A 26,558-nucleotide genomic window follows, 5' to 3' on the forward strand; every position below is an offset into this window, starting at 1 on the left:
TGGTAATTCTCCTCTGCAAATTATTAACGTGTGGTGAATAGAGTTGTACACAAGATTTTAAAATGGACCCTAACAAGAACTTTATAAATGCACAGCCTAACTTCTGTTCTTTGTATCAATGACTCTACTTAGAAAGCCTAAGTTTCCCTATACGTTTTGCGAACCACTCTGCCAACATGCTCTGCCACATTCAACTGTCAATACACATCAGCTTTACGTTTTCTTTCTCCCCTCCTCCAGTTTTCCTAGAATGAGATTTGAACTTACAACCTTTGTGTTCAGATATAGGAGTGTTATCGACTGAATCATAGACAACCTAGACAAGCCATTAATGACTAAGGTCCAGTTTGTACAGCTTCTCATAATCCAGCAGTCAACCTGTATAGTAATAGTATGTGCTTTTTTAAAAATAGTATATACAGAAGTGCTCTAACCACACAACTTCTGGTACAACTATAAAAGAGCTGTTGACTAATTAGATCAATTGGGAGAAAGTGTCGCTGGAGATCAAAGTCGAGAGTGTGGTGCTGGAAAAGCACAACCAATCAGGCAGCATCCGAGGAGCAGGAGCATGAATGTTTCAAGCATAAGCCCTTCATCAGGGGATTCCTGATGAAGGGCTTATGCCCAAAATGTCGATTCGCCTGCTCCTGATCGGCTGTGCTTTTCCAGCACCACACTCTCAGCTAATTAGATCAATTCTATCAGTTAGTCAATTAGATTACTTAACCGGAATAGGTATCTTCGGACCAGTTACATCATTCTCTAACAGCTTTGAGTTTCAATGCCACCTTTATCAGTCTCGTTCTATTAAAGGAAAAACATTTTAACAAATATTATTGTGATATGCAGCAGTTATTCATTTGCTGATGGTTTAACACATTTTGACCTAACATTCTTGGTTGCTGTATCATAATGAATACTCTATCCCTGAATCTGTTTTCTCTCATTAAGGGTTTCTTTTTCTGATGTTTTCCCTTGAACTCCTCATCAACTCCTCTTCCCCAATGCAGTTCATATAGGAATTTATATAGAAATGTAAACTCATGCAGTTCATCTATATAGATAAAATCTACAGAACTTGAACTCTGATCGCAATCCAAGGCAGTAACGTGAAAGGCTGTTACTTATCTTGGCACGTATCCCACTGTCCTGAGGAACTCTGCTACATCAAAGAGATCATGGATTAGAATATCAGCTGCAAGTATCTGTGCACTGATTGGTCGTGAACTTGAACTTTAGGCACTTGGCTGGGCAAAAAGTCAACGCTATTCAAAGGAAAACATGAGAGTTCTTTTTACTGCCCTGTCCAACACTTAACTCTTATTCAGTTATTTAAAAGCATGATCTCATCACTATTACTCATACATTTGTAGGATATAGGTATCACTGACTATTTCAGCATTTGTTGCACATCCCTAATAATTTATTGGAGCTTGCTATACATACATTGGCTGCCTCATTTCTACAGTACAGCAGTCATTATACTTCAAAAATACTTCAATGAATTTAAAATACTTTAGAATGCCTTTGGTATTGTGAAAGTTGCCATATTAAGATTTTTTTTCCTTTAATATTTATCTTTTAACCAACTCACAGCGCCAGAGACCCGGGTTCAATTCCCGACTCAGGCGACTGACTGTGTGGAGTTTGCACGTTCTCCCCGTGTCTGCGTGGGTTTCCTCCGGGTGCTCCGGTTTCCCCCCACAGTCCAAAGATGTGCGGGTCAGGTGAATTGGCCATACTAAATTGCCCGTAGTGTTAGGTAAGGGGTAATGTAGGGGTATGGGTGGGTTTCGCTTCGGCGGGTCGGTGTGGACTTGTTGGGCCGAAGGGCCTGTTTCCACACTGTAAGTAATCTAATCTAATCTAAACATCACTAAATAAATTAGCTGATCATTCATTGCATTGCAGAATATGCCTTTTTCTGCAGAATTTGACTTTTATATTTACAGAACAAATGAGTCCAAGTATATTTTATTGTAATTAAGAGGTTTAAAAGATTATATTTTGGACTGTATCTGTAAGTTTAGGCTAAAGTGAAGCTGCTCGTTTGATTATTCCAAACTATGACTGGCTAAGTCAAGGTGCAAGCTGAACAAGGTTCAAATTTCTGATAAATATTTTTAATCAACCTGCTCAGACATGTTATAACACACCTCTGGAACAGGTCGAACATGAATCCAGGCCTTTTGACCCTGTGCCACAAGAGCTTTGCAATGTTCTCAGTTAAATACTTAGATTTCATTATGTTAAAGGAACTACACAAATGCAAAGTGTTGTTGCTTGATTTTGATCTCTCCAGGCACACACTCTTGTGTACCTAAATATACATTCTCCCTCTACATAGTATCTAATCAACTTTGGAACACATAAAGCTTGAACTTGGACTCCTGATCCATAGATAGAAGCACTACCACTGCATCACAAGAGACCTACAAAGGTCTAATACAAAACATAGGTAACATAGGGGAACTGCACTGCCAATAAATAGATTTGCCAGCTCCAAGATTTTCAGCAGAAGGAATACCAAGAGGGGAAATCATAGGAGTTGGTACTATTTAGGCAACTGAGAACAGGGTTTGCGGATTTTTTTTTGCAAGAAATCCATGGAGTATACTCCATTGGGGAGCTAAGTCAGAATAGGATAGGGTTGGAGAAAGACAGGTCACTAGCTGGCATATGCTAAGTGTAACAGTTCAATTTGAAAGTTGGTGAATATATACCTGAGTGAATATGGAGTAGGTGGGTGAGATGGATAAATGGGTGATGTGGGTAGTTAGGTAAGTGGGACGATGGATGAGGTCGTTGAAGCAGGAAAGTTGGAGGTTGGGTGCAGTGGGTAGGAGGGTAAGAAGGTAGGGCAGTACGTAAGTGAAGTGAAAAAAAATGGGTGAGGTTGAGAAGTGGGTAGGTGGGTGAGGTGAGTAGGTTGGTAAATGGTAAATGTAGGTTCAGTCAGGAGAGTAGTTGGGTTTTGGGGATAGGCAGGTCAGCGCTCATTGAGGGAAGTTGAGTGGTTGGGAGAGTAATTGGGTAGGTTCAGAAGTCCGTCTGGGGAGGTAGTCACATGCCTGGATGGGAGTAGCTGGATTGGCTTGGGATTGCTGTCAGTTGATGGGGATGGTTGGTGAGCAGTCAGGTTGAGTTGGGGAGTGAAGTCATTGTAGGTTTAGGTGTGGGTGGGGTAGGGAGGGTGATGAGGCCAGCTCTAGAGTTACCCAGCTGTTAAAGTGGGTTTTAATCTATCTAAAATTTCCTCCTGTTCCTCTAGTGGAACTGTCTGTGTCTCTGTCTCTAACTTTGATTCCAGTTCATTCAGGGAAGGTCGTAGGACCAGGGAAACTGCTCATTGAAAGTTGATGGTCAGGAAATTTCCACATAGACCTCTGTATCAGGACTTTCACTTCTGCTGCGCATCTTTGAATTGTCCGAGACTGGATGTACAACCCGAATCCAGAAAATTAAGCCCATTAAGGCAGGTGACCAAAAACTTAGTCAAAGATATATGTATTAAGGAGCATCTTAAAAGTTTTGTGTGGCATAAAGATTTAGAGAAGTGTTAATCTGAGGCAGTTAAAGACATCACCACTGACTGGAGGGATAAAGCAGACCAGTTATTGTGGCGCAGTCTTAATGACACTGCCTCTTGGCCAGGTGACCCACATTCAAGAGATGCCTGCTCCCAGAGGCTTCCAATAATGTCTCTGAACAGGTTGGATAGCAAATACTGTACCTACATAAAAAGCCAGAATTATAAGAACACCGACCCCTTGAAGGATTCTATGATTGATGCGAGCGATAGAGGAGATATGGTAAGCCGTGAACGCAGCGATGTGGATTTTTTAAACTTCCAACCATTGATTGGCAAGATGTCAAAAGGTATTGCGTGAATGGTACATGGTGTTTGTAGATCAAAATATCCATGATAATCGTACACCTTTTATTTAATAGATATGCATTTTAGAGAATAAATCTGGTTGCCTATGTGATGAGAGAAATAGACTTAATGCTGAATGAGATTGACTTTGTCCGTCTCTCCATTGTCACTGCCTGACGTGCTGAGTATTTTCAGCACGTTCTGCTTGTTTCTCGGATCTCCAGTATCTGCAATATTTTGTTCTGGTAGCTATCACTTACCCTCTGGATCCATGGTTAACCTTTAAAACCACGCTTCAGGCTGTGTCAGCCGCGTAAATGTATTGCCTTTGGATATCATTTCTGGCACAGGACAAAAAACATAAATATACCGCAGGCCATCTACAGCTGAAAGGTTGGAGGCAAAGAAGCCCACATTGATCAGCCTGCTGTGCATTTGATTTTGTAAAAATGTATGTGCATTATTAAAAAATGCATCTGTTCCAAGTTAACGGTATAGCAGCGGACATGTCAGTCTTGAAGGCCAGATATGCAAAGTGCAGCCAAAAAGACCCACGATCTTGATCCAACAACATGTATATCGTGTTGTTGCCCCTGGAACCTATCGGTTTGCTGTAGCCTGCAAAAGTACCCCGGGCTGCATCACCCTCTCCTCCCGGGACTGGGCTTTAAATACAATTCCTGCCCAATTCTTTTTTTAACACCTGACGCTGAGCACGTTCGGGACCCGGCGAAAGGTTCAGCCAATTGATGTTGGAGGGCGGGGACTAGGGAGATGGTTGGCTACATTGACCAATCATAGCCTGGGATGGCCGGAGGAAGCCCAATCAGAGTGCGCAGAGTGCCGTGCGTTTTGGCCAATAGGGGAGGCGTGGGCGGGGTCATATTGGGGGCGTGGCCTGGCTGGAATGTTGGTGGAGCCAAGGTTCGGAAATGGAATGTTTGGACACGGTTCCACCTGAGTCTCGGCGAGATGGATACAGTCGGCGATTGAGTCCGTCCCGGAGCCGCTCCCAGCCCCGGAGAGACATTGCACCTCCCAGCCAGGGCACGCAGCTCCCGAGCCACAGCGTCCGGAAAGCCTCGATCGGCTCTTACAGCCACATCCCCTTTCCTTGAAGCAGCTCCAGCCGAAACGGGCAGCCAGTTGCAGTACATGCCCCCGGCTGCCCCATGCCAGACTGGGCTGCCCCTGCTCCGCGCCCGCCTTTGCTTCGGAACCGGGAGGATGCCTCTTCAGTCAGCGCCGGCGTCTGGAAGTGCTTGAGATCCGAGCTGTCAGGCTCCTCTCTGCTCCACCAGCACCGTCCGCTCCAGGTGCCACCTCCTGCAGCCTTGTCCCCTACAGCGTCTTGTTCCCGAGGAGGGCGAATGGTCCCGGACACATGCAGGCCAGGAAGAAATACATCTCGATCGCATTCTGCGCTTGCTGGCTTTTGCTTTTCTACTTCGGGGGATCGCAGATCCGGCAGCTGAAGTTCCTGGCACGGAGGCAGAGCGAGGAGACGGCGATGGCGAGGAGGTGGCCGGCGTGGGACGACCAGGCGTCACTGAAAAGTTTCGCGGAGCAGCCGGGAGGGGAGGTGGACGCTCGCCTGCGGGAGTCCCCAAGACTGAAGAAGGAGAACAGGGAGATGGTATACAAGGACAGCAGGTGTCGGATGGAGACCTGTTTTGACCTGTCTCTGTGCGAGAAGCGAGGCTTCCGGGTTTACATCTATCCCCAGGCTAAAGGAGATAAAGTTTCTGAAAGTTACCAAAAAATTCTCGCTTCCATCCAGGGCTCCCGGTATTACACTCCAGATCCACAGCAGGCCTGCTTGTTTGTCATGAGTATAGACACCTTAGATAGGGATCAGCTATCCTTACAATACATTCACGACGTGGACAGCAAAATCCAGAGTTTCCCCTTGTGGAATAACGGAAGGAACCACCTGATATTTAACCTCTACTCGGGAACGTGGCCTGACTACACCGAGGACCTGGGCTTTGACGTTGGCCAGGCCATGGTGGCCAAAGCGAGTTTTTACATGGAGAGTTACAGGCCACATTTTGACGTCTCCATCCCTTTGTTTTCCAGAGAACATCCTCAGAAGGGTGGGGGGAAAGGCTGGCTACTGAACAACAATGTCCCACCCAGGAGAAAGTACCTGTTGGTCTTCAAAGGCAAGAGGTACTTGACGGGAATTGGGTCAGATACCAGAAACGCCTTACACCATATTCACAATGGCAAGGATATTATCTCACTCACCACTTGTAAGCATGGGAAAGACTGGGAGAAGCACAAAGACAGTCGCTGTGACAGAGACAACCTGGAATACGAGAAGTAAGTGCAAAACCCTTCCAATACATTGTCTAACTCTGATGTCATTTATGATTGAGTAAACTCCGAATAAGCGTTTGATATTTTGAAGGAAAGGGTTTATGGTCGCTGTGTTCTTACAGGTAAGGGAAGTTGTTTATTTCGGATGCTCAAACTTCGTCAATTGAGCACTTTTAATCTTGGGATGACCGTTTCTTAAAGTCTTGACTTCTTTAAGACTTGGATAATTATGGATCAGTGTAGCTGTGGCTTAGAAATTCTCTAAAAATGTTCTGGATGGTACACGAGAGAGGATAATGATGGGATAGGGAGAGTATGTGGAAGATCGTTACTAACATTTTAAAGCTAGTATTTCTAACTGGGCACTGTTCGTTTGGTGGAAAGTTATAACTTCGAAATATAAGAACATAGGGAGTTTGTGCTTTGAGCTGTAAACTGCTCTGGATGGAAGACCACAACTTTGTGCCCCACTTTGGGACTGACAGTCAAAAGATTGTTAACACGCTGAATGACTTCGCTTTTCCCCTTGGGGGAGTACAGTAACTCCTGTTGGAGCCAGTCTGAACAGCGTATACACTTTCTTGTCAACTCCTGCACAGTTCTATTCTGTGTGTCGTCAGTGCTGGGAAATCTCAATGGCAAATTGCTATAATACCCCTCCCCCCCCCAATCGCTTTGATTTAAGACCAGAATCCAGATCCAGATATAGAGATGATTTTAATATCGGGGACATGTTTGCGTCATAACTAAAAAGACGGAAGATTTAAAATTAGTTAATACCAAGCGGGAGAGTGAAGGGTAATTCCAACGTAATCTTGGAAGAGGTCAGCAATAATTTACAGGACTGTCCTAGTGGATTGGAGAGAATAATAAGATTGTGAATTCTGACCAACAGCAAGGTAAGAGTGTTGTTGGCTATGATCTGCTAGCTAAACCTTCATTTGACGTGAATTTTTGTGTTTTAAATCCTGTAGGATGGAATTTCATGAGAAGGGCTTGTCTTATGCATGAACCTTGCTTATCTGTGATAGACACTAATGTCAAAAGCAAAATTTCTGCTTAAAAGATCAAATATCTCAAATGCTTTGACACACTCTTAGCCACAGTTACCTTTAGATGTTGAGTTCTATGGAAGTGATATTTAATCAAAATTGATCTGTTCTCCTGAGCTTTTTGTCACAAAACTATTGATTAGCATTTCTTCCAGCATTGCTGTCATTGCAGATCTGGTGTTGACTCTACAATTAGTCTCTCTGGTCTTTGGGTTTGTGCAGGATCAGTATTGGGTAGAGTATGTGGAGTTGTGGACAGGAGGTACTTTGTTAATCAACTCACTGACTTTCAGTATCTTTCAATACATCACTTGTCACGGTGGTCAGCATCACCTACAATTTATCTTTCCTTTCATAAACCAGTCTTAATAAGTGTTAATTATGGAGATTTATTCTTGGCCACTGAATGTATTGCCTCAATGTTTAAGCAATACTTACTCAAACAGAACTTTACTGCTGCTGTGACAATAGTGTTACATGGCAGGTATCTGAAATGACTGTTTCAGGAGGGCACTTCCACAACAGTCATGTTTTAAACAAACAATTAGGCCTGTGTTTGGCCTGTGAGCAATCTACATCTGACTGAGCATATCTAATACAATTTCAGGGGAATGCTTGAAATCAAGAGTCATCAGCTGTTAATCAGTCTTTAATGCAGCCACATTCTGCTGCTGATTAAGGTCAGACGTTGTTCAGAGTTTGAGATATTTTAACTGTAACTATTAGTCATGACATACTTGCTTCATTTGAGATTTTTTTCCCCTTGAACTTGCTCCCTGGCATTGAGTTTCAGTTGCAAAGGATCTCTTTCTCACGCTGGGTCAGCATTTATTGCCCATCCTTATTTGCCCTCTTGCTGTCGATCTGGAGTTCTGTGTAGGCCAGGCTAGGTAAGGATGGCAGATTACCTTCCCCAAAGGGTATTAGTGAACCAGATGGGTTTTTATAACAATTGACAACAGTAACATAGTCATCATCAGTCTAGGATTTAATCCCGGTTATTTTTAATTGAATTCAAATCTCAACACATGCAAGATGAGATTTGAACAGCAGTCCCTCTAGTGTTAGCCTTTGATTCTGGATATCTCTCTTAGTGGCATTATCGCTGTGCTACTGCTTCTCTGTCAATTGATCTGTTATGTAGGAATTAAGAACTCAAGTAGGCCAGTTGACCCTTTGAGCCTGCTCTGCCATTCTATGATCATGGCTAGTCTATTTGTAAAGTACTCTGATTAAAATGGCAATGCTTCAGTTTGAGCTCACATAATGATCAGACATTCAACTAAGGCAGGCAGTGCACTTGAACTTGAGTCTCAGCAGGAACCTCTACCTATGTTCTTTGCCTAGCATGTCCCCTTAGGAGCTTGACTGTGCATCTATCATCACTGAGACTGAAGGTGGCCAGATCACATCAGGAATGAACTTTCCTGCATTTATATCCAAAAGATTGGAATTGATGATTAAAGGGTTAAGTTGTGAGGGCACAGGATGAAGGATTAAGCTCTTACTCCTCTGAGTGTAGAAGGTTAAGTGGTGATTTTGTTAAAGTGTTAAAGTGAGTGAAGGAGCTGAATGGGAAGGAAGAGAGAATATGTTTCATTTGATGGGAGTGGGATGGGTCCAAAGCAAGGGCCAGAAACTTAAAAGTTGAATGAGGCCGAAAGGCCCAAGAAGCAATTCTTCACGTAAAGGAAATCGGAAACTCTGTCTCTGAAAAGGTCTTGGATGATAGCTCTGAGATCAATAAGGTTTGCTCTGCTGAGGGTATAGGAATGAGCAGCAAAGGTTGCTGACAAATTTGAGATATAGATCAGCCATGAATCAAGCTTGAGGGTTGAATGGTCCAATTTCTGTGCATGAGATTATGTTGTACATTTATCCTCTCTCCTTTTTGGAGAAGCTTTGTCTGTTCACTTTGCTGCTGAAACTGGAATAATCTGTCATATATGGTCATTTTTAGTGTGTTGATGTACACCACTCAAGAACTCTTGATATCACTGACATTACTGTCAATTACTGTGCAATAGTAAATTTTCATATTGCAGCAAGGGACAACTGTCGTCAATTACATTTACTTGTCTTGTTCTGCGCCATAAATATGCTGTAATTTTTCTTTGATTTCCAGGAATTTCAGAGCAAAACTGTCGACCCACACTTTAGATTGTGACTATAATTATTCATCATTTGTTAATTACAGGAACTTGTTTACAGATTAGTACTCAATGTTTCAACAGCTCGGTGTGGCTCCATAGAAATTCTATGAAGTAATCTAAATTAATCTCTTAATTATTGTTTCACTGCATGTAAATTATGCAGGATTACTATCTGAGTTGGAATGGTAAATCATATTCCCATTGTCTACTTTAAACACATGCTTTTAGGGAAAGTGCAGGAACCTTGTTGTGTAGAGGAACAGTTTACTAAAGGTAACAATTTATGTTGATAAGGTCAACAACATAGAATACAAAGCAGAATTTTGAAAACCCAAGTTAGAATGTGAGGCTTATGAATGCAATAGTGTACTGATGTATCAAGTATTCAATATGCTGGAAGGGATGTGCATTGCCTTCCATAGGAGTGCAGGGGGAGAAAGAGATACAGATCCCACACATCAAATAGGCACGTAGTTCATATAGGGTTCCTGATGCCAGAGACTCAAAAACCAGACTTGAGGAGAGACAGCTAAGCATTTAAATAGCTGTGTGTGGCTAAAGTGCAAACTGCAAAATGTAATCAGTTATGTAGTACTTTGCATTTGTACTGAGGGGCTGCTGCATTGTTGAAGGCACTGTGTATTTTGAGATATTTAAGATAGAAAAGGGCATGATTATTTATCAGCTAACTAAACTTCGAGAGGACAAAATCTATGGCTGAATTGGAGTATATCAAAAAAAGTAAGGAAGAGATACCAGACATTAACACATAATCATTAGAGGACTAATGTGACAGCTAATGTGATCTGTATGTAGAACAAGGACAATAGAACAAATCAAGGGAAATTATACCACTAAACTTAAAATCAGTGACAAGAAAAGCAATGAGATCCTTAAGCAAAGGTATAATAGAAAATCATCTGGAAGCTGAAAAACTAAGGAGTAGTTGGTGCAGATTCCAAAAGGGTTGGGCATGCTGAACGGTAACAGTGTATTTAGATTTTCAAAAAAAACACTGATAAGATATTATATAAAGTTACGAGTAAGGCTAGATCACTTGGAATTGGGGTCAAATAGCAGAATGGATACAACAAAATGGTAAATAGATTTTAAAGCTGGATTTTTAGATTGGCAAATGGCAAAATGTGATACTACTCTTGATTTTCATTTGCATGTACTTCTGATTCTAGTTCCAAAATTACTTAATTTAAAAATATTGAAGTGATGTCAAGTTGGGGATGATGCCATGAAGCATGGCTGATAAGGACACTCCTTTTACCCCATGCCGTAGACCTATTATCAGATTTGATAATTAGTCTGTTTGGTCACTGTGAATGCACAGTCCTCGACCATCAGGTTCTGGAGTGAGACTCCGGCTTGGAGCTTGTGGCTCAGGGGAAGGACCGCTACATAGCACCACAAGCCCAAAAAAGGATGCAGGTTAATGAAGTCAATTTATTGATCAAGTGAGATAGACAGAAAGGTTCATTTCCAGAGAATAGAAATGAGAAACAGAGGTTCTGTTCAGGCATGTGGACTATCGTGAACACTTGTGGTCCCTGTAGTATAAAAAAGAAAAGTGGACTAGGGGACACTCCAGAATAGGTAAAAAGGATTTTATAGTTTGATATTAGTATTGAGAGGCAGTATCTATCAGAAAAAACTGAATAGTTCAGTGCTTTTTTTTTCCTCTACAATTGAGCAAACTGAGAGATGACATGACGGAGCTCTTCAGGAATGAAATGGTTTTATAAGGAAGACTTAACCATATTTCCATTTGCAAACACACCCTGAAAATCTAGAAAATCACTAATTAATCCATGATGAAATTCATGACAAACTTTCCTTACAAAGATAATGGTTAAAGTGTAGAACTCACTACTAAGAGAAATTAAAGCAAATGCCCTAAGTACATGCAGGCACATGTTAGAATAGGAGATGAAGGAGAAAGGAATATAACAATGCATGAAGTTTAGGTGAAGAGCAGCCTGAGGAAGCTCATTTGAAACATGACCATGGCCTTTATGAACCTAGTCTTAATTTATTGATTTTGCTGGGGGAGGATGAGCCAATCTTACTGTTTTCAAGAAGATGTGGAGTTGTCATCTTAATGGCCTGGCCTGTATTCATCTTTCTTAAAGAAAACATCTCATAATCATTATTGTTTTTGGGATCTTTCTATTTGTAAATTGGTTGCCATGTGACATGTCAAAAAATGTTAATTGACTATGGTGCAATTCCAGATATACCAAATTCATGAAAGGCATTTCAATACTTTTAATTTTTTATTATTAGTTTGCCTTTCAATACTGCCAGCAGAGGCAAACATGAATAGGGTCGAGTGTGCCACAGGACCTATTGGGATCAAGATGAATCTTTTTATTTATGTGATGTTGTCATTGCCTCCCTTAATGTATGGAATGGCCCAGTGGTATTGTTACTAAACTGTTAATCCAAAAAAACCAGGCAATACCCTGGGGACCTGGGTTCAAATCCCTCCATGGCAGATGGTGGAATTTGAATTTAATAAATATCTGGAATTAAAGAGTCTGATGATGACCATGAATTGATTGTCAGCAGAAAAACACATATGGTTCACTAATATCCTTAAGGAAGGAAATGTGCCATCCTTACCTGGTCTGGCCAACATGTGACTCCACACCCAGAGTGATGTGAATGACTCTTAACTGCCTTCTGCGATTAGGGGTGGGTAATAAATACTGGCCTAGCTAGAGATGCCCACATCCCATGAATGAATTAAAAAAAATAACTTGTCACCCAAAGGATGGTATTCAATGGTAAGTCTCAGTCCAAAGATATAATGTCACTCTAGTTTGCTTATATTCTAGCTTGTGCCTGTATTCCTGTACTCTATTACTTGCATTGCTCCTGGCCCAGCACCAACTCCATTTTAAAATTCTAATCTTTGTTTTCAAATTGCTCCTGGCTTTATTCCTATTTATCTCTGTTAGCTTTCAAACCTACAATCTCAAAATCTCAGCATTCCTTCATTTCTGGGCTTTTGGTTCAGCTTAATTTTAATGAACCTTTGGTAGCCATGCCCCTTGCTGCTTCAACTGCAAAGTCAGGAAATCCATCTTGACCTTTCTCTTCTCTTTAAAGATGCTCCTTACTGTCTACATCTTAAAGCAATCTTTTGGTTACCTCTTTTAAGATCTCTTGATGTGACTTGTCAAATTTTGAAAATATACCACATTGGGGTGTTTTACTGCAATAAAGACATTATCAAAATGTGCATTGTTGCTTGGTTATATATTTTCTTGAGGGTTAAGCCTGCAACCTTCTGATTCAGGAACAAGTTGCAGTTCCAAGCTGACATGTACAATACCCCTCACAACACTTATTTCACTTCTGAAGGATGTGCTAAGATGGATGCTTTTAACACCATTTAAGGAGTTAAATAAGCTCTTTACTCAATGTATGTTACTTGCAGCAATTTGCAAGATGGAAAATATGTACAAATTTCCTGAGATAATATGATCTCAGCAAAAAGGGTATTTGAAAGCATCATGGCAATTTTTGCATTGAGCTGAAGCAGAAGAAGCTGTATACCTAAAAATTGTATCTCTTTTCTCTTCAATAAGGCAATTTGCACCATCAGCAAGAGTTGCTTTTAGCTTCATGGATTATGAGAGAACTGTGGATCAGAGATACATTTTGGAGAGATGAAAGTGCTGAGTGAATTAAAAATATTTTCAAATCAATGTGGTCACACACCTCTAGTGTAGATGGGACTTGAACCCCAGCCTCCTATCCCGAGGTAGGAATACTGGTGAACAGTAATATTTTTATTGCTGTTGCAAACCATGTTGAAAGGCCATGTTAAAAGCATTGTTTGAAGAAAGGCGAGGAATGAATTAAACCTAGAAGTCATGGGGAAATTGTCGGTGAAGGGATCTCCTTTGATGGAAGTGACAACACGATGCCCTTGATAGGAGGCTGAAGACCAACTGAATGGCGTTCTTCACACACTATGCATTTGTGACTGGTCATAAATGTGGATAGTAAGGGATTTGTCTCAGGTGTCAGATTCAAGTTCTATACCAACACTCAAACACAAAATCTTGTCATCCTCTCCACTGTAGAAATAAGTGAAGTGTTGCACTGCTGGACAATGTCTTTCAGATGAGGCATTAAGACAAAGTTTAACTACTCGGGTCAATATAAAAGATGTCACAACACTGCTTAAAGAACACCAATGAAGCTTTTTCCTCTTTTCTGATCAATGCTTAACCATCATCATGAAAAAAGCAATTTTTGAGGTCATTATCTCATTACTCTCTGTAGGAGCTTTCTGTGTGTAAATGGGTTGCCATTTTTTCTTGCATTACAATAATAACAACACCTCATAAGTATTTAATTGTTTGTAAAGTACTGTTGGATGAGGCTTTAATAAGTACAGTCTCAATGTTTGATTGTGATCTGGAGGAAAGATTACTGTTGATGTTAACAATTTTGCTAGCCCACGTATCCACCACAATGGAGATCCTCTCTGTTCTTGCACGAATGGCAGGGGAAGTGTGTAATTTGCAGGTCCCATTTTCTTGGGGGATGAGCCATAGTTCTTGCACGAGGATTTCCCAGAGGGACCTGGTTACTTAAGCAGTCAGCTCTTCTCCTTGAAGTCTCTGGTGTCAGCGTACCTCTTGAGAGAGTTGAGTTTCACCTGTGGAAATGGTCCCAGGACGCGTTTTTGAGGATGTGGGTCAGGGATCCCATGGAGGGTGGAAGTGTGCGTGTATTTATGTAAGTGTAAACCCTTTGGAACTATCTGACATGTCAGGACCTGTCAAAGTATTTTGCCATGAATTGGAGCATTTTTTTCTGAATAGTGTAAAGTGCCATGCCACTATGCTTGCTATATGGGGTCAGATAGTTCAGTTGGCCAGACGGCTGGTTTTCAGTACAGAGTGATGCCAATAGTGTGGATTCAATTCCCGCATCGACTCAGGTTGCCAAGAAGAATTCTCCATCTCAACATCTCTTGTCGCCTGAGGCATGATGACCTTTGGTTTAAACCACCATCAGTTGTTTTTCTCCAAGCCTATGGTCCTCTGGAACTATGACAATTTTACCTGTGTTTGTTACATCTAGCTAAATGCCTCAAAAAGAGAGGCGATTTTACTCCAAGTTGAAACAAAGTCTATCTTGCCCCTCTCCTACCTTCTATTCAGTATTGAAGGAGGAAAAAACAAAATAGTTCAAACGACAAACTAATCTCTCTATATATGTTTGTGTGACAAGAGTTAGAGACCACCAGATGGTTGGCCAGAAGACATTGCTGATTAACTGCAGATAAGGATGCCACTTCAAATGCATCCATAGACATTTGTAGAAAGTGTCTTGAACTTCACGTGGCTATACCTTTTTAAAAAGTCCATTAACAAAGGAAATAAGGCAGTTGCAACAATCAAAAAATACTCTTGCAAAATGCCCTAAAAGATTAAAGTTCACATATGCTGAGCAAATGAATCTTAGGATCAGAGGTCTGCCGTGAGTGTCTGCTTCCCATTTTTATTTACTGTCATACATGCAATTAGCCGCATGTGGTAGGTATATAATGTATTATACAACATTGGTACAGAAGCAATCTCTGTGCTTAATGACAGGGAATGCTGGTAACACTCAGCAGGCCAGGCAGCATCTGTGGTGAGAGAGAGAGACAGAGAGAGTTGATACTTCAGTTCAGTGGCCTCTTGTCAGAACTTGATCATACTATTAATTATGTTCAATGTCCTGTGAGGAGGTCACCTTAGTCTTGGTAGGGGAAAAATGCAGGCTATTACAAAGTCAAGTTTGAACTGTTTTCACAAGATTTGTTAGAGCTACCTGAGAATTTGGAAGTATTAATGACAGATGTTTGAGATGTACACTGAGTAGATTGCCTGTTTTTGAGGTTCTAACTGTAAGGCAACATAGAACCCTCCAGTCTGGAAAGAGGCCATTCAGCCCATCAAGTCTGAACTGACCCAACAAAATCATCCCACCCATATCCAGCCCTTCCACCCTGCATTTACCACAGCTAGTCCACTAGACTGCACTTCCCTGGACAATACAGGCAATTTAGCATGGCCAATCCACCTAATCTACACATCTGTTGATTGTGGGAGGAAACCCATGCAGGTAATGGGAGAATGTGCAAACTCCACGCAGATAGTCACCCAAGGCTAGAATTAAACTCAGGTCCCTGGTGCTGTTAGGCAGCAGTGCTAACCACTGAGCTACCACACTGATTCAGATACCAGCACCTGAATTAGTTGGTGTGAATAGCATAGATGCATTTGAGAGCTAGTGCGTTCAGCATATGAAGACAACGGAATAGAATTATCTGCTGACGGGATCAGACAACAGAAAGTGGGAGGTGGGATAGCTTCATGTGGAGAACAAAGAACTAAGAAGCAAGGGATTTGGAGGATTGTACTAAAATAAGGTTTGAACATGATTTATAAATAGGCCACTCAGCCCCTTGAGCCTGCTCTACCATTCACTAAAACCATTCCTGTCTACAAGTACCCCCTTTCCAGTTACATCTCAGCCCTTATTCATTAAGAATCTATCTAGCTCCATTTTAAAAATATTCAAAGTCTATTCTTCCATTGCCACTTGAGGGAGAGAGTTACAAAGACTCAAAATCTTCCCAGAAGGAAAAGAAAAACCCAAGTGAATGTACTGGACCTTCAATTTGAAATATACTACATGAGTCAGAGCACTATATCTCATTTGTCAGTTTTACCATCTTTCCCTGTTGGGCTGCATGAAAAAAATAATTATCCCCACCCTAATGTGAATGGGTGAGCCTTTGACTAATAGTAACTTCCTAGTTATAGATTCTTCAACAAGAAGAAATATCCTTTTTCTAATGCACTCTTTCAAAGCCCCTCAGAATTTTCAAAGTGTTAACCAAGTTCCTTCTCTTGCTCATTTAAACTGCCAATGGATGCAAGCCTAGCCCATCCAACCTGCTCCCACACATAGCCTGCTCATTTCAGCTGCCAGCTGAGTAAATCTTCTCTGAAGTGCTTCCAGTGCAAGCACATCCTTCCTGTAATAAGATGACCAATGTTGGGCACTGCATGTCAGACATGGTTTCACGTGTATAACTGAAGCTTAACCTTTTTATATTTAATTTCCTTCATGATAAACAATAACATCCTGTTTGATTAGATTAGATTCCCTACAGTATGGAAACATGCCCTTCGGCTCAACAAGTCCACATTGACCTTCCGAAGAATACTCTATATCTACCCTTGATTAATTCACCTAACATTATTGGCAGTTTAGCCTTCCTAATTACTTGCTGTACCTACATAGTAAGTTTTGCAATTTATGCCATAGGACACCCAGAATCTCTCTGCATCTTCGAGATCTGGCCACTTATGCTGTTTTTTATTGCTCTGACAAAATTGACAATTTCACAATTTCTCACATTATACTCTATTTTCTAGATCTTTGCTCACTCCCTTAACTCATCTATACCCATTTGTAACCTCCTTTATGTTTCTTCACAACCTATTTCCTATTTACCTTTGTGTCATTAGCAGTTCCGTTTTGAGAGTGACTTGCATTTAAAGAGCCTTTCGTTTTGTCCTTTATTATTTTTTTGTAACCTCTAGTCTTATCTGTTGATTTACTGTTAGATTTGTACTTTCTGTCATTGTATGTTTATCATTTCCTCATCACCATTCTTTCTAGTCTTGTCTTTTGCTGCAATTTTAGATTGGGCTTTGGAGAGATCATATCTGCAATACTGTGTACAGGTTTGGATTTCATACCTAAGCAAGAATATAATAAGTTTGGAGTGGGTGCAACCAAACATTCACGAGACTGGTTCTGCGGCAGAGGATTGTCTGATAAAGGAGACATTGAATAACTTTGGCTTATATGAGGTTTAGAAAAATGAGTGATGATCGTATTGAAATTTATCTGTATAAAACTTTTGATACTATTTGACTCTGTACTCATTGAGAAACTGTTTGCCTTGGCTGGAAAGTCTAGAATTCTGGCTCATAGACTTGGGATTAGCTTTCCTAAAACAAGGAGAAATCTCTTCACTTAGAAACTGTGGATCTTTGGTAAACCGCAATCCAGAGAACTGGTAATGCCAGTCAGAGAGTTTATTCAAAACTGAGCTCAATAGATTTGGAATTCAAAGGAATTGAGTGATGTGGGGATGTTGCAGGAATGTAGAGTTGGTGTCAAAATTATCGAGTGATGAAAAGGCTTGAGCAGCTGAAAGGCCTATTACTGCTCAAACACGTTTCTGATGTTGGCTCAGCTGGCCTGTTTCTGTGGTACAAGTTCTGTTCACACTCTGTCCTAGTGTTAAAATGGAACCAACATTTGTTCTAAAGTCATGCAACACAGAAACAGACTCTTAGGTCCAACTCAACCAGGCCGATCAAGTTTTGCAAACCAAGCTGAAATAACTCCACAAAGACGGGTATCCCATCACCCTTTATTTACTGATCCAGCTCCCTCAGAGTCAGCTATCAGAGTGAACAGGATGTCTGCCCTGATCATTTTTAAAATTTTATTCAATATTATACAAATTAACAACACATGACACATAACAATTAGCAGTCAAAAAACTACAGAAACTGGGGTCCTGAAAACAAACATCTCCAGTCCCTCATAACCAACAGAAAAAGCAATACACAGAAACAGCAAAGCAAACCACATCGTAACCCTCCAAAAACATATGGCAAACAATTGAAAACAGTGCATAAAAGAAAATCCACATGCCAGCACCCCCAGTGAAATTAACCCTCACCAGAGATATACACAAAACGCAGAACACATATGAAAACACAATTCAATCACAACTTACACGATAAGATACAGTGCAAACACAATATACACATAAGAATACAGTGCAACCCATGAGGGACAGAGTCCACTCCAGTTCTTTTTTTTCTATTTTTCTTTTTTTTCCTTTGTTTAATTAACCCCCGCACTACCGCCTAACTGCGGTAGTGCCTATTTTTTACCCCAGCACCCATGGTGTGTGTGTGCAGGTGTGAGATGCAGTGAGAGACACAAAGTGCACAAATCTTTCTTCAATTTCCACCACCTGGAAGATAGGAAAACACTCGGGTGGCCAGTGACAAGCAGTGCCCTTCACGTCAAAGAGCAATGCTGTGTGATCAAACAGTGAAGGGGAGGGCAGGGACTAAATCAAAATAGAGTTGGAGGGGGAAATGATGCACTCCACTCCCTGCGGTGCCCACCTCTCCCTGAACAACTCCAGGGTGTTGGTGGACATCGCGTGCTCCTTCTCCAAGGACACCCGGGCTCTAACGTAACCGCGGAAGAGGGGCAGGCACCGGCCCTAACGACCCCCTCCATGGCCCGCTGCCTGGACCTGTTTATGGCCAGTTTGGCCAGGCCCAGGAACAGACCCACGAGGAGGTCTTCAGACCTGCCCTCCCTCCTCCGCACCGGGTGCCTGAAGATCAGGAGCGCGGGACTGAAGTGCAACCAAAAGCAGAGGAGAAGGTTTTTGAGAAAATCAAAAAGGGAGTGCAAACGCCCACACCCAATATACACATTGTCCACGGACTCCACAGCGCCACAGAACAAGCAGTTGGGCTGGGAGTCCGTGAACCACTACAATCTGCGGTTGCAAGGGGCTGCTGCATGCAGCACCCTCCACCCTAGATCCCCGAGAGAAAGGGGGAGAACTCCCGCATAGAGGGCCCTCCACTGGGGATCCCCACCGCCTAACCACAGTAGTGCTTATTTATTTTCCCCGGCACCCATGGTGTGTGTGTGTGCAGGTGTGAGACACAGCGAGAGACACAAAGTGCACAAATCTTTATTCAGTTTCCACCACCAGGAAGATAGGAAAACACCCAAGTGGCCAGTGATGAGCAGTGCCCTCCACATCAAAGGGCAATGCTGTGTGATCAAATAGTAAAGGGGAGGGCAGGGACTAAATCAAAATAGAGTTGGAGGGGGAAATGATGCACTCCACTCCCGGCGGCATCCACCTCTCCCTGAACAACTCCAGTGTGTTGGTGGACACCGCGTGCTCCTTCTCCAAGGACACCCGGACCCTAACGTAACCGCGGAAGAGGGGAAGGCAGTCGGGCCTAACGACCCCCTCCACGGCCCGCTGCCTGGACTTGTTTATGGCCAGTTTGGCCAGGCCCAGGAGCAGACCCACAAGGAGGTCTTCTGACCTGCCCTCCCTCCTCCGCACCGGGTGCCTGAAGATCAGGAGCGTGGGACTGAAGTGCAACCAAAAGCAGAGGAGGAGGTTTTTGAGAAAATCAAAAAGGGAGTGCAAACGCCCACACCCAATATACACGTGGTCCACGGACTCCACAGCGCCACAGAACAAGCAGTTGGGCTGGGAGTCCGTGAACCACCGCAATCTGTGGTTGCAGGGGACTGCTGCATGCAGCACCCTCCACCCCAGATCCCCGAGAGAGAGCGGGAGAACTCCCGCGTCGAGGGCCCTCCACTGGGGATCCCCACCGCCCGGTGGCCCACTCTGTTCTTATATGTCAGCCAGGGCCCCCTGATTGGACCAGATTAGCATCCTCAATCAGGGAACTCATATTCTATGAGCTTCACCTAGCTGACCTCGTTACAATCATAAAACTAGTCCCACGTATCTGACCGGTGAACAAAGTCCCAGCCTATGCTTATAACTCAAACCTTCCAGTCCCGGCAATATCCTTCTCTGAACCCATTCCAATTTAATAATATCCTTTCTATAGAGCTGTTCACAGTACTCCAAAATGTGGCCTCACCAATGTCCTTTACAGCCTGAACATGACATTCCAACTATTGTACTCAGTGGTCTGAGCAATGAAGGCAAGCGTGCTACCTCAACTACCAAGTCTACCTATAATGCAACTTTCAATGAACTATGTACCTGAACTACTAGGTCTTTGTTCGACAATACTACCCAGGGCCTTACCATTAATTGCAAGTCCTGCCCTTGTTGTTTTACCAAAATGGAATACCTCACATTTATCCAAATTAAACTCCATCTGCCACTCCTCAGCCCATTGGTCAAATGATAAAGATCCCTTTTCAATCTTAGATAATCTTCTTCACTGTTCAGTATACCACCACTTTTGGTGTCATCTTGCTAACCATGCCTCCTAAATTTTCATCAAAATCATTTATATAAATTCCAATCAAAAGTAAACTCAGCACTCATCCTGTGAAACACCACTGGTCACAGGCTTCCAGTCTGAAAAACAACCCTCCATCAGCACCATCTGTCTCCAACCGACAAGCCAATTTTGTATCCAGATGGCAAATGCCCCCTGAATCCCATGTGATACAATTTACTAATTAGTCTACCATGTGGAACCTTGTCAAAGGCTTTACTAGGTCCATGTAGACAATATCTACCACTCAGCCCTCATCAAACCTTTTGGTTATGTTCTAAAAAAAAAGTCAAGTTTGTGAGACATGATTTCCCATGCACAAAACCATACTGACTATTCCTATTCAGCTCTTGCCTCTCTAATTGCATGTAAATCCTAACTCTCAGAATCCCTTCCAACAACTTACTCACCACTGATGTCAAGCTCACAGGTCTATAGTTTGCAGGCCTCTCTTTACAGCCTTTATAAAATAAAGGCACAACATTAGCCGCCTTCCAGTCCTCTGGCACCTCATCTGTGGTTGTAGATGATACAAATATCTCTGCTAGAGGTCTCACATTTTCTTCACTAACTCTCCACAACGTCCTGGGATATACTTGATCAGGTCCTGGAAATGTATTCATCATTTTTATTTAAGACCTCTAACATTTCCTCTTCTGCAATGTGGACTGCTTTCAAGATATCAATATTTACTTCCCTGAGTTCCTTAGCCTTCATTTCTTTCTTCACAGTAAAAACGGACTCAAAGTGTTTAGTATCTTCCCCACCTCCTGTGGTTCCACATACAGACGACCTTGTTGATCGTTTAAGGGGCTCCACTCTCTCCCTCGTTGCTCTGTACTTGTAGAATCTTTTTGGATTATCCTGAACCTAGGAAGGGCTTATGCCCAAAACGTCAAATTTCCTGTTCCTTGGATGCTGCCTGACCTGCTGCGCTTTTCCAGCAAAACATTTTCAGCTCTTGGCTATCTCATCCCCTTTTTGCCCTCCTGTTATTGATGGAGTAGAAAGGAAATATATTTTGTAATGTGCTACCTACTCACAATACAAAAATTAGAGGCTGTTCCTTGAAGGGAAGGTTAATGCTGGAATAATGAATGGAATGGAGTTAATCTGAAAATTAAAACTGAAGTCAACACTCCATGAAACATCTCACTTGGCAAAGAATATGGGCGGCACGGTGGCACAGTGGTTAGCACTGCTGCCTCACAGCGCCTGTAGACCCGGGTTCAATTCCCGACTCAGGCGACTGACTGTGTGGAGTTTGCACGTTCTCCCCGTGTCTGCGTGGGTTTCCTCCGGGTGCTCCGGTTTCCTCCCACAGTCACAAAGATGTGCGGGTCTCAGGTATGTCTCAGGTTTTTTGTAACAATGGCCTTCTTATGAATTCTTAATCCAACCAAAGTTAAACACATAAACTAAAATCAACTTCATCGACAAAGCTGATTGTATAGCAACTCTACACTGACAGGATAGAGGTTGAGATTTTGCTTCATTCTGTAACCTGAAAAGTTTGAATAATATTTTGAAGATGTTAAGAGTGGTGACTGCAACATTCTTTCCACATCTATGAAAATATTGCCTTGATGCCAACAAAGGAGTTGTGCCAAATCATTTTAAAAAATTCCAGTACCTATAACAAACTTCTGCTTTGTCATATGTTAAATCAAAATGTGTCTGGTGGTGAAATAATTATCCATGAATTTGGTATGTCAAGCGTTATTATTATTTTTGATATGCTATATCCAAACTCCCACTGTCCCATTGTCAAGTTGATTCAAGCTAATTCTCTGTTTAGCTATGCCTCAATTACATGATTTGTATCCTTGCTTTCAAACTACCTGATGCTTCTCTGATCTCTGCAACCGTCTCCAGCCTCATTACCCTCTGCTTGGATGCTGGCCACTGGGCATCCTCACTTTCAATTACTCCATCAGTGAGATCGAAACCTTCAGTTTTGTGGATTCTAACCCTGGACTTTCCTCCCTGAATCTCTCTGCCTGTCCAACTTTCCCCCTTTCAGTAGATAAAAAAATAATGGATATATTACGTTTAGAATTTCAAGAGACTTTCATTAGGTTCCACATGAAAAGATGTTGTACATCATAAAATGCCATGACTACCATATTCATGCAGACGGATGATTTGGTAAAGGATTCAAAAATGAATAAACAGTGGAAGGACTGGGAACAGTACAGTCAAGGTGACAGATTGTGCAGCTATCCTGTTTATCGCTTTAAATGTTTGTAAGTTCCAATTGGATTGTTCTTTGAAATTCGAGAGAATACAGGTCCAGTTTTCCTAAGCTGTTTTCAGAGGACAGGAGTACAATTGTGGGAATATGTCTTTTAAACATTTGTTGCATTGATGAAGGGCTTATGCCCGAAACGTCGAATTTCCTGTTCTTGGATGCTGCCTGACCTGCTGCGCTTTTCCAGCAACACATTTTCAGCTCTGATCTCCAGCATCTGCAGACCTCACTTTCTCCTGCATTCACTCTAAGGCAATAGTGTCTTTCCAGAGATAAGGAGACAAAGATTGGACACAAACAACTGCTTCTTCCCCAGGAACAAATTGTCCTCCCACCAATTTGCAGTTCAAATTCCAGCACCTCAACTCTGGTCCAAAGTTGCTTGAGCTTTTGACATAAAGTATTCAAAACCTGTTGTGGTCTGATCCACTATCAATAATTGAGGAAACTTGTTTTTAATTGTTCTAAGTAGGTTCTAAGGAACCCTTTGTCTTACAGCTGTATCTTAAAAACCCATTTTCTTTTCTGAGGATTTCGAAGCCATTCCTATTACTGTCATTGGTTTCCCATTTAACCTCCAGCATTTGGCTTTAGTATGCCAAGGCTTATTATAATGGAGGCATGTTATCTTTTTCACATCTCTTTTAGTTGTAGTCTTTCACCCATATTATTTGACATCCTTCTGTTTGCTCCCTAACACTTATACTTCTTCCATCCTTGAATTTTCTATTCCTCCAATTAACTTGTGGATTCCCATATGAACAACTCCCTACATGTAACTGTGTGAAACAGCGCAGATATCCACCAGAATTGCTACTTCTCAGACCTTTGACACTTGGTGCTCATGTAACTAGGTTTTAAGACTTACGGGAATTTGAGTGACATCTGATGCAGAATCCTACAATGTTGCTTACATTTGACAGTCTATCTCATGCTCTGACTGTACAGTATAATTTGCCCTTCAGAGCCTTTGTTGGGGGCGGTGGTGGTGGAGGGGAGGGAGAGTAAATGAAAATCGATACACCTTTGTGTTGTGAGAGGGGGTAAAATTTCCCTCAGTCACTTTAGATACTAACACGTCATAAATCTGGGTATATGATAAATCGAGTTCTTGGGTTCACATCTCCCAATTATAATGTGTAACAAGTTGTGAGGAAACATGGAAAATCTTACTCTGTTTGGTAGCTCCAACAGGATTGTAAAGGTTTTGAGAGCATTCACCATTTCTCGAGAAACAGCTCCCAGACATAATCTTCCCCTATTTCATTTTCTACTGCTCATGTTGTGACAGGATCAACTCATTCCCACAAATCTGATCCAGTTACACATTCTATTACATTGACAGAATAAAATCTGTAAAATCATGTGAGCAGCAAATTGCTTCACTGATCTCTTTTTGTTATTACTGTGCATCTCTGTTTCTATATTACGAGCTTTCTCACTGATGAAGCTTCAGAATGGAGACTTGCTTTTATCATTGTTGTTTCATCGAACAGACAACATCAAAATACAGATGTAGTGTCTCAAATCAGGTGGCAAATTTGTGCAAAAACTAGACAATTTTAGAACGTGTCATAAAATCAATGTTAATTGACTGAAATTTTAAAACAAGCTTGCCTGGGCAGCATGACACTGGACTAGATATCTGCTTTGGAGCTGTATGCCTGTTTATTTCCATACAGTAGTGACCTTTGACACCACTTGACACATGAACCACTTTTGGCAAAAACCCTCCAATCCACAATTGGACAAGATCTGAAATCCAACTCAGGCTTAGACGATGAGCTAGGAGAAAGCGAGGACTGCAGATGCTGGAGATCAGAATCAAAAAGTGTGATGCTGGAAAAACACAGCCGGTCAGGCAGCATCCGAGGAGCAGGAGAATCGACATTTCGAGCATAAGTCCTTAATCAAAAGTGAGGGTTGTGGCCCAAGGGGGCTGAGAGATAAAAGGAAGGGAGGTGGGACTGTGGGAATGTAGCTGGGAATACCATAGGTAGGTGAAGGTGGGGGTGAAGGTGATAGATCAGAGAACAGGGTGGAGCAGATTGGTGGGAAGAAAGATGGACAGTTCAAAAGGGCAGTGCCAGGTTGGAAGGTTGGATCTGGGATAAGGTGGGGGGAGGGGAATTGAGGAAACTGGTGAAATCCACATCGATCCCATGTAGTTGGAGGGTCCCAAGGTGGAAGATGAGGCATTATTCCTCCAGACATTGGGCAGTTTGGGTTTGGCGGTGGAGGAGGCCCTGGACCTGCATGTCCATGACAGAGTGGGAGGGGAAGTTGAAGGATTCAGCCACGGGGCAGTGGGGCTAATTAGTGCGGGTGTCCAGGGATGTTCTCTGAAACATTCAGCAAGCTGGCATCCTGTCTTGCCAGTGTGGAGAAGATCACACCGGGAGCAATGGACACAGTAGATAACATGTCGAAGTGCAGGTAAATCTCTGTCGAATGTGGAAGGATGCTTTGGGCCTTGGACGAAGGTAAGGGGGAAAGTGTGGGCACAGGTTTTGCACTTTTTGCGATAGCAGTGGCAGATGCCAGGAGTGGAGGGTGGGTTGGTGGGGGCATGGACCCAAAAAGAGTGTCGCAGAGGGAATGGTTTCTCTGGAACACAGATAGGGGTGGGGAGGGAAATATATCTCTGGTTGTGGCGTCTGTTTGTAGGTGGCAGAAATGGCGGAGAATGATATGATGTATCCGCAGGTTGGTGAGGTGGAAGATGAGGACTTTTCCTTGTTACGATTGGAGGGGTGGGGTTCAAGGGCGTAATTGTGGGAAGTGGAGGTGATGTGCTAGACAGCATCGTCGTGCGGGAAATGAAGGAGAACAACCCCCAGTCTTCACCTTCCACCCCAACCAACCTCTGGATACATTGCATCATCCTCCGCCATATCCACTACCTACAAACAGACCCCAGCGCCAGGTCTATATATTCCCTCCCCACCCCTATTAACATTCTGCAGAAACTATTCCCTCCGCAACTCCCTTGTTAGGTCCATGTCCCCTCAACAGCCCACATCTTCCCCCACCACTGCAAGAAGTGCAAAACCTGTGCCCACATCTTCCCCCTTCTCTTCTTTCAAGGCTACAAAAGGATTCTTCCACATCCGACAGAGCTTTACCTGCACTTCTACACACGTCATCTACTGTGTCCATTGCTCCCGATGTGATCCCCTCTACACTGGGGAGAAGGATGCAAACTTGGGTTTGCATCTCTGAGACACATGCACTAAACAACCCCATTGCCTGGTGGCCGAACACTTTAACATCCCCTCCCATTCCACCAAGGACATGAAAGTCCAGTGCCTTCTCCACTGCCAAACCCTCACCATCTGATGCCTGAAGGAAGAATGCCTCAATTTCCACCTTGGGACCCTCCAACCACATGGGATCAATGTGGATTTCACCAGTTTCCTCATTTGTCCTCCACTCCACCCCCCCCCCCCCCCACCCACCCTAGCCCAGATCCAACTTTCTAATCCAGCACTGCCCTCTTGAACTGTCCTACCTGTCCATCTCTCTTCCCACTTATCTGCTCCATACCCCCCTCTCACCTATCACCTTCGCCCCCCCCCCCCACCTTCATCTAGCTATCTCATTCCCAGCTGCTTTCCCCTTCAGCCCCACCCCCTCCCATTTATCTCCCAGCCCCCTTGGGCCACAATCCTCATTCTTGATGAAGGGCTTGTGCTCGAAACGACACTTCTTCTGCTCCTCGGATGCTGCCTGACCAGCTGTGCTTTTCCAGCA

The 26,558-nt window shown here is 42.7% G+C and overlaps 1 protein-coding gene across 1 annotated transcript in view; it reads left to right on the forward strand.

Annotated features, from left to right (window-relative positions):
* Positions 1–4,795: 4,795 nt before the first annotated feature.
* LOC132829949 (exostosin-1-like) overlaps positions 4,796–26,558 on the forward strand; it is a 267,128-nt gene continuing 245,365 nt past the window's right edge. The window contains exon 1 of the mRNA XM_060847376.1: positions 4,796–6,205. Within this exon, the coding sequence (XP_060703359.1) occupies positions 5,265–6,205 (941 nt within the window). The 5' untranslated portion in view covers positions 4,796–5,264. The remainder of the gene's footprint in view (positions 6,206–26,558) is intronic.

Source organism: Hemiscyllium ocellatum, chromosome 30 (genome assembly GCF_020745735.1).
Source record: "Hemiscyllium ocellatum isolate sHemOce1 chromosome 30, sHemOce1.pat.X.cur, whole genome shotgun sequence".
Classification (NCBI taxonomy): Eukaryota; Metazoa; Chordata; class Chondrichthyes; order Orectolobiformes; family Hemiscylliidae; genus Hemiscyllium; species Hemiscyllium ocellatum.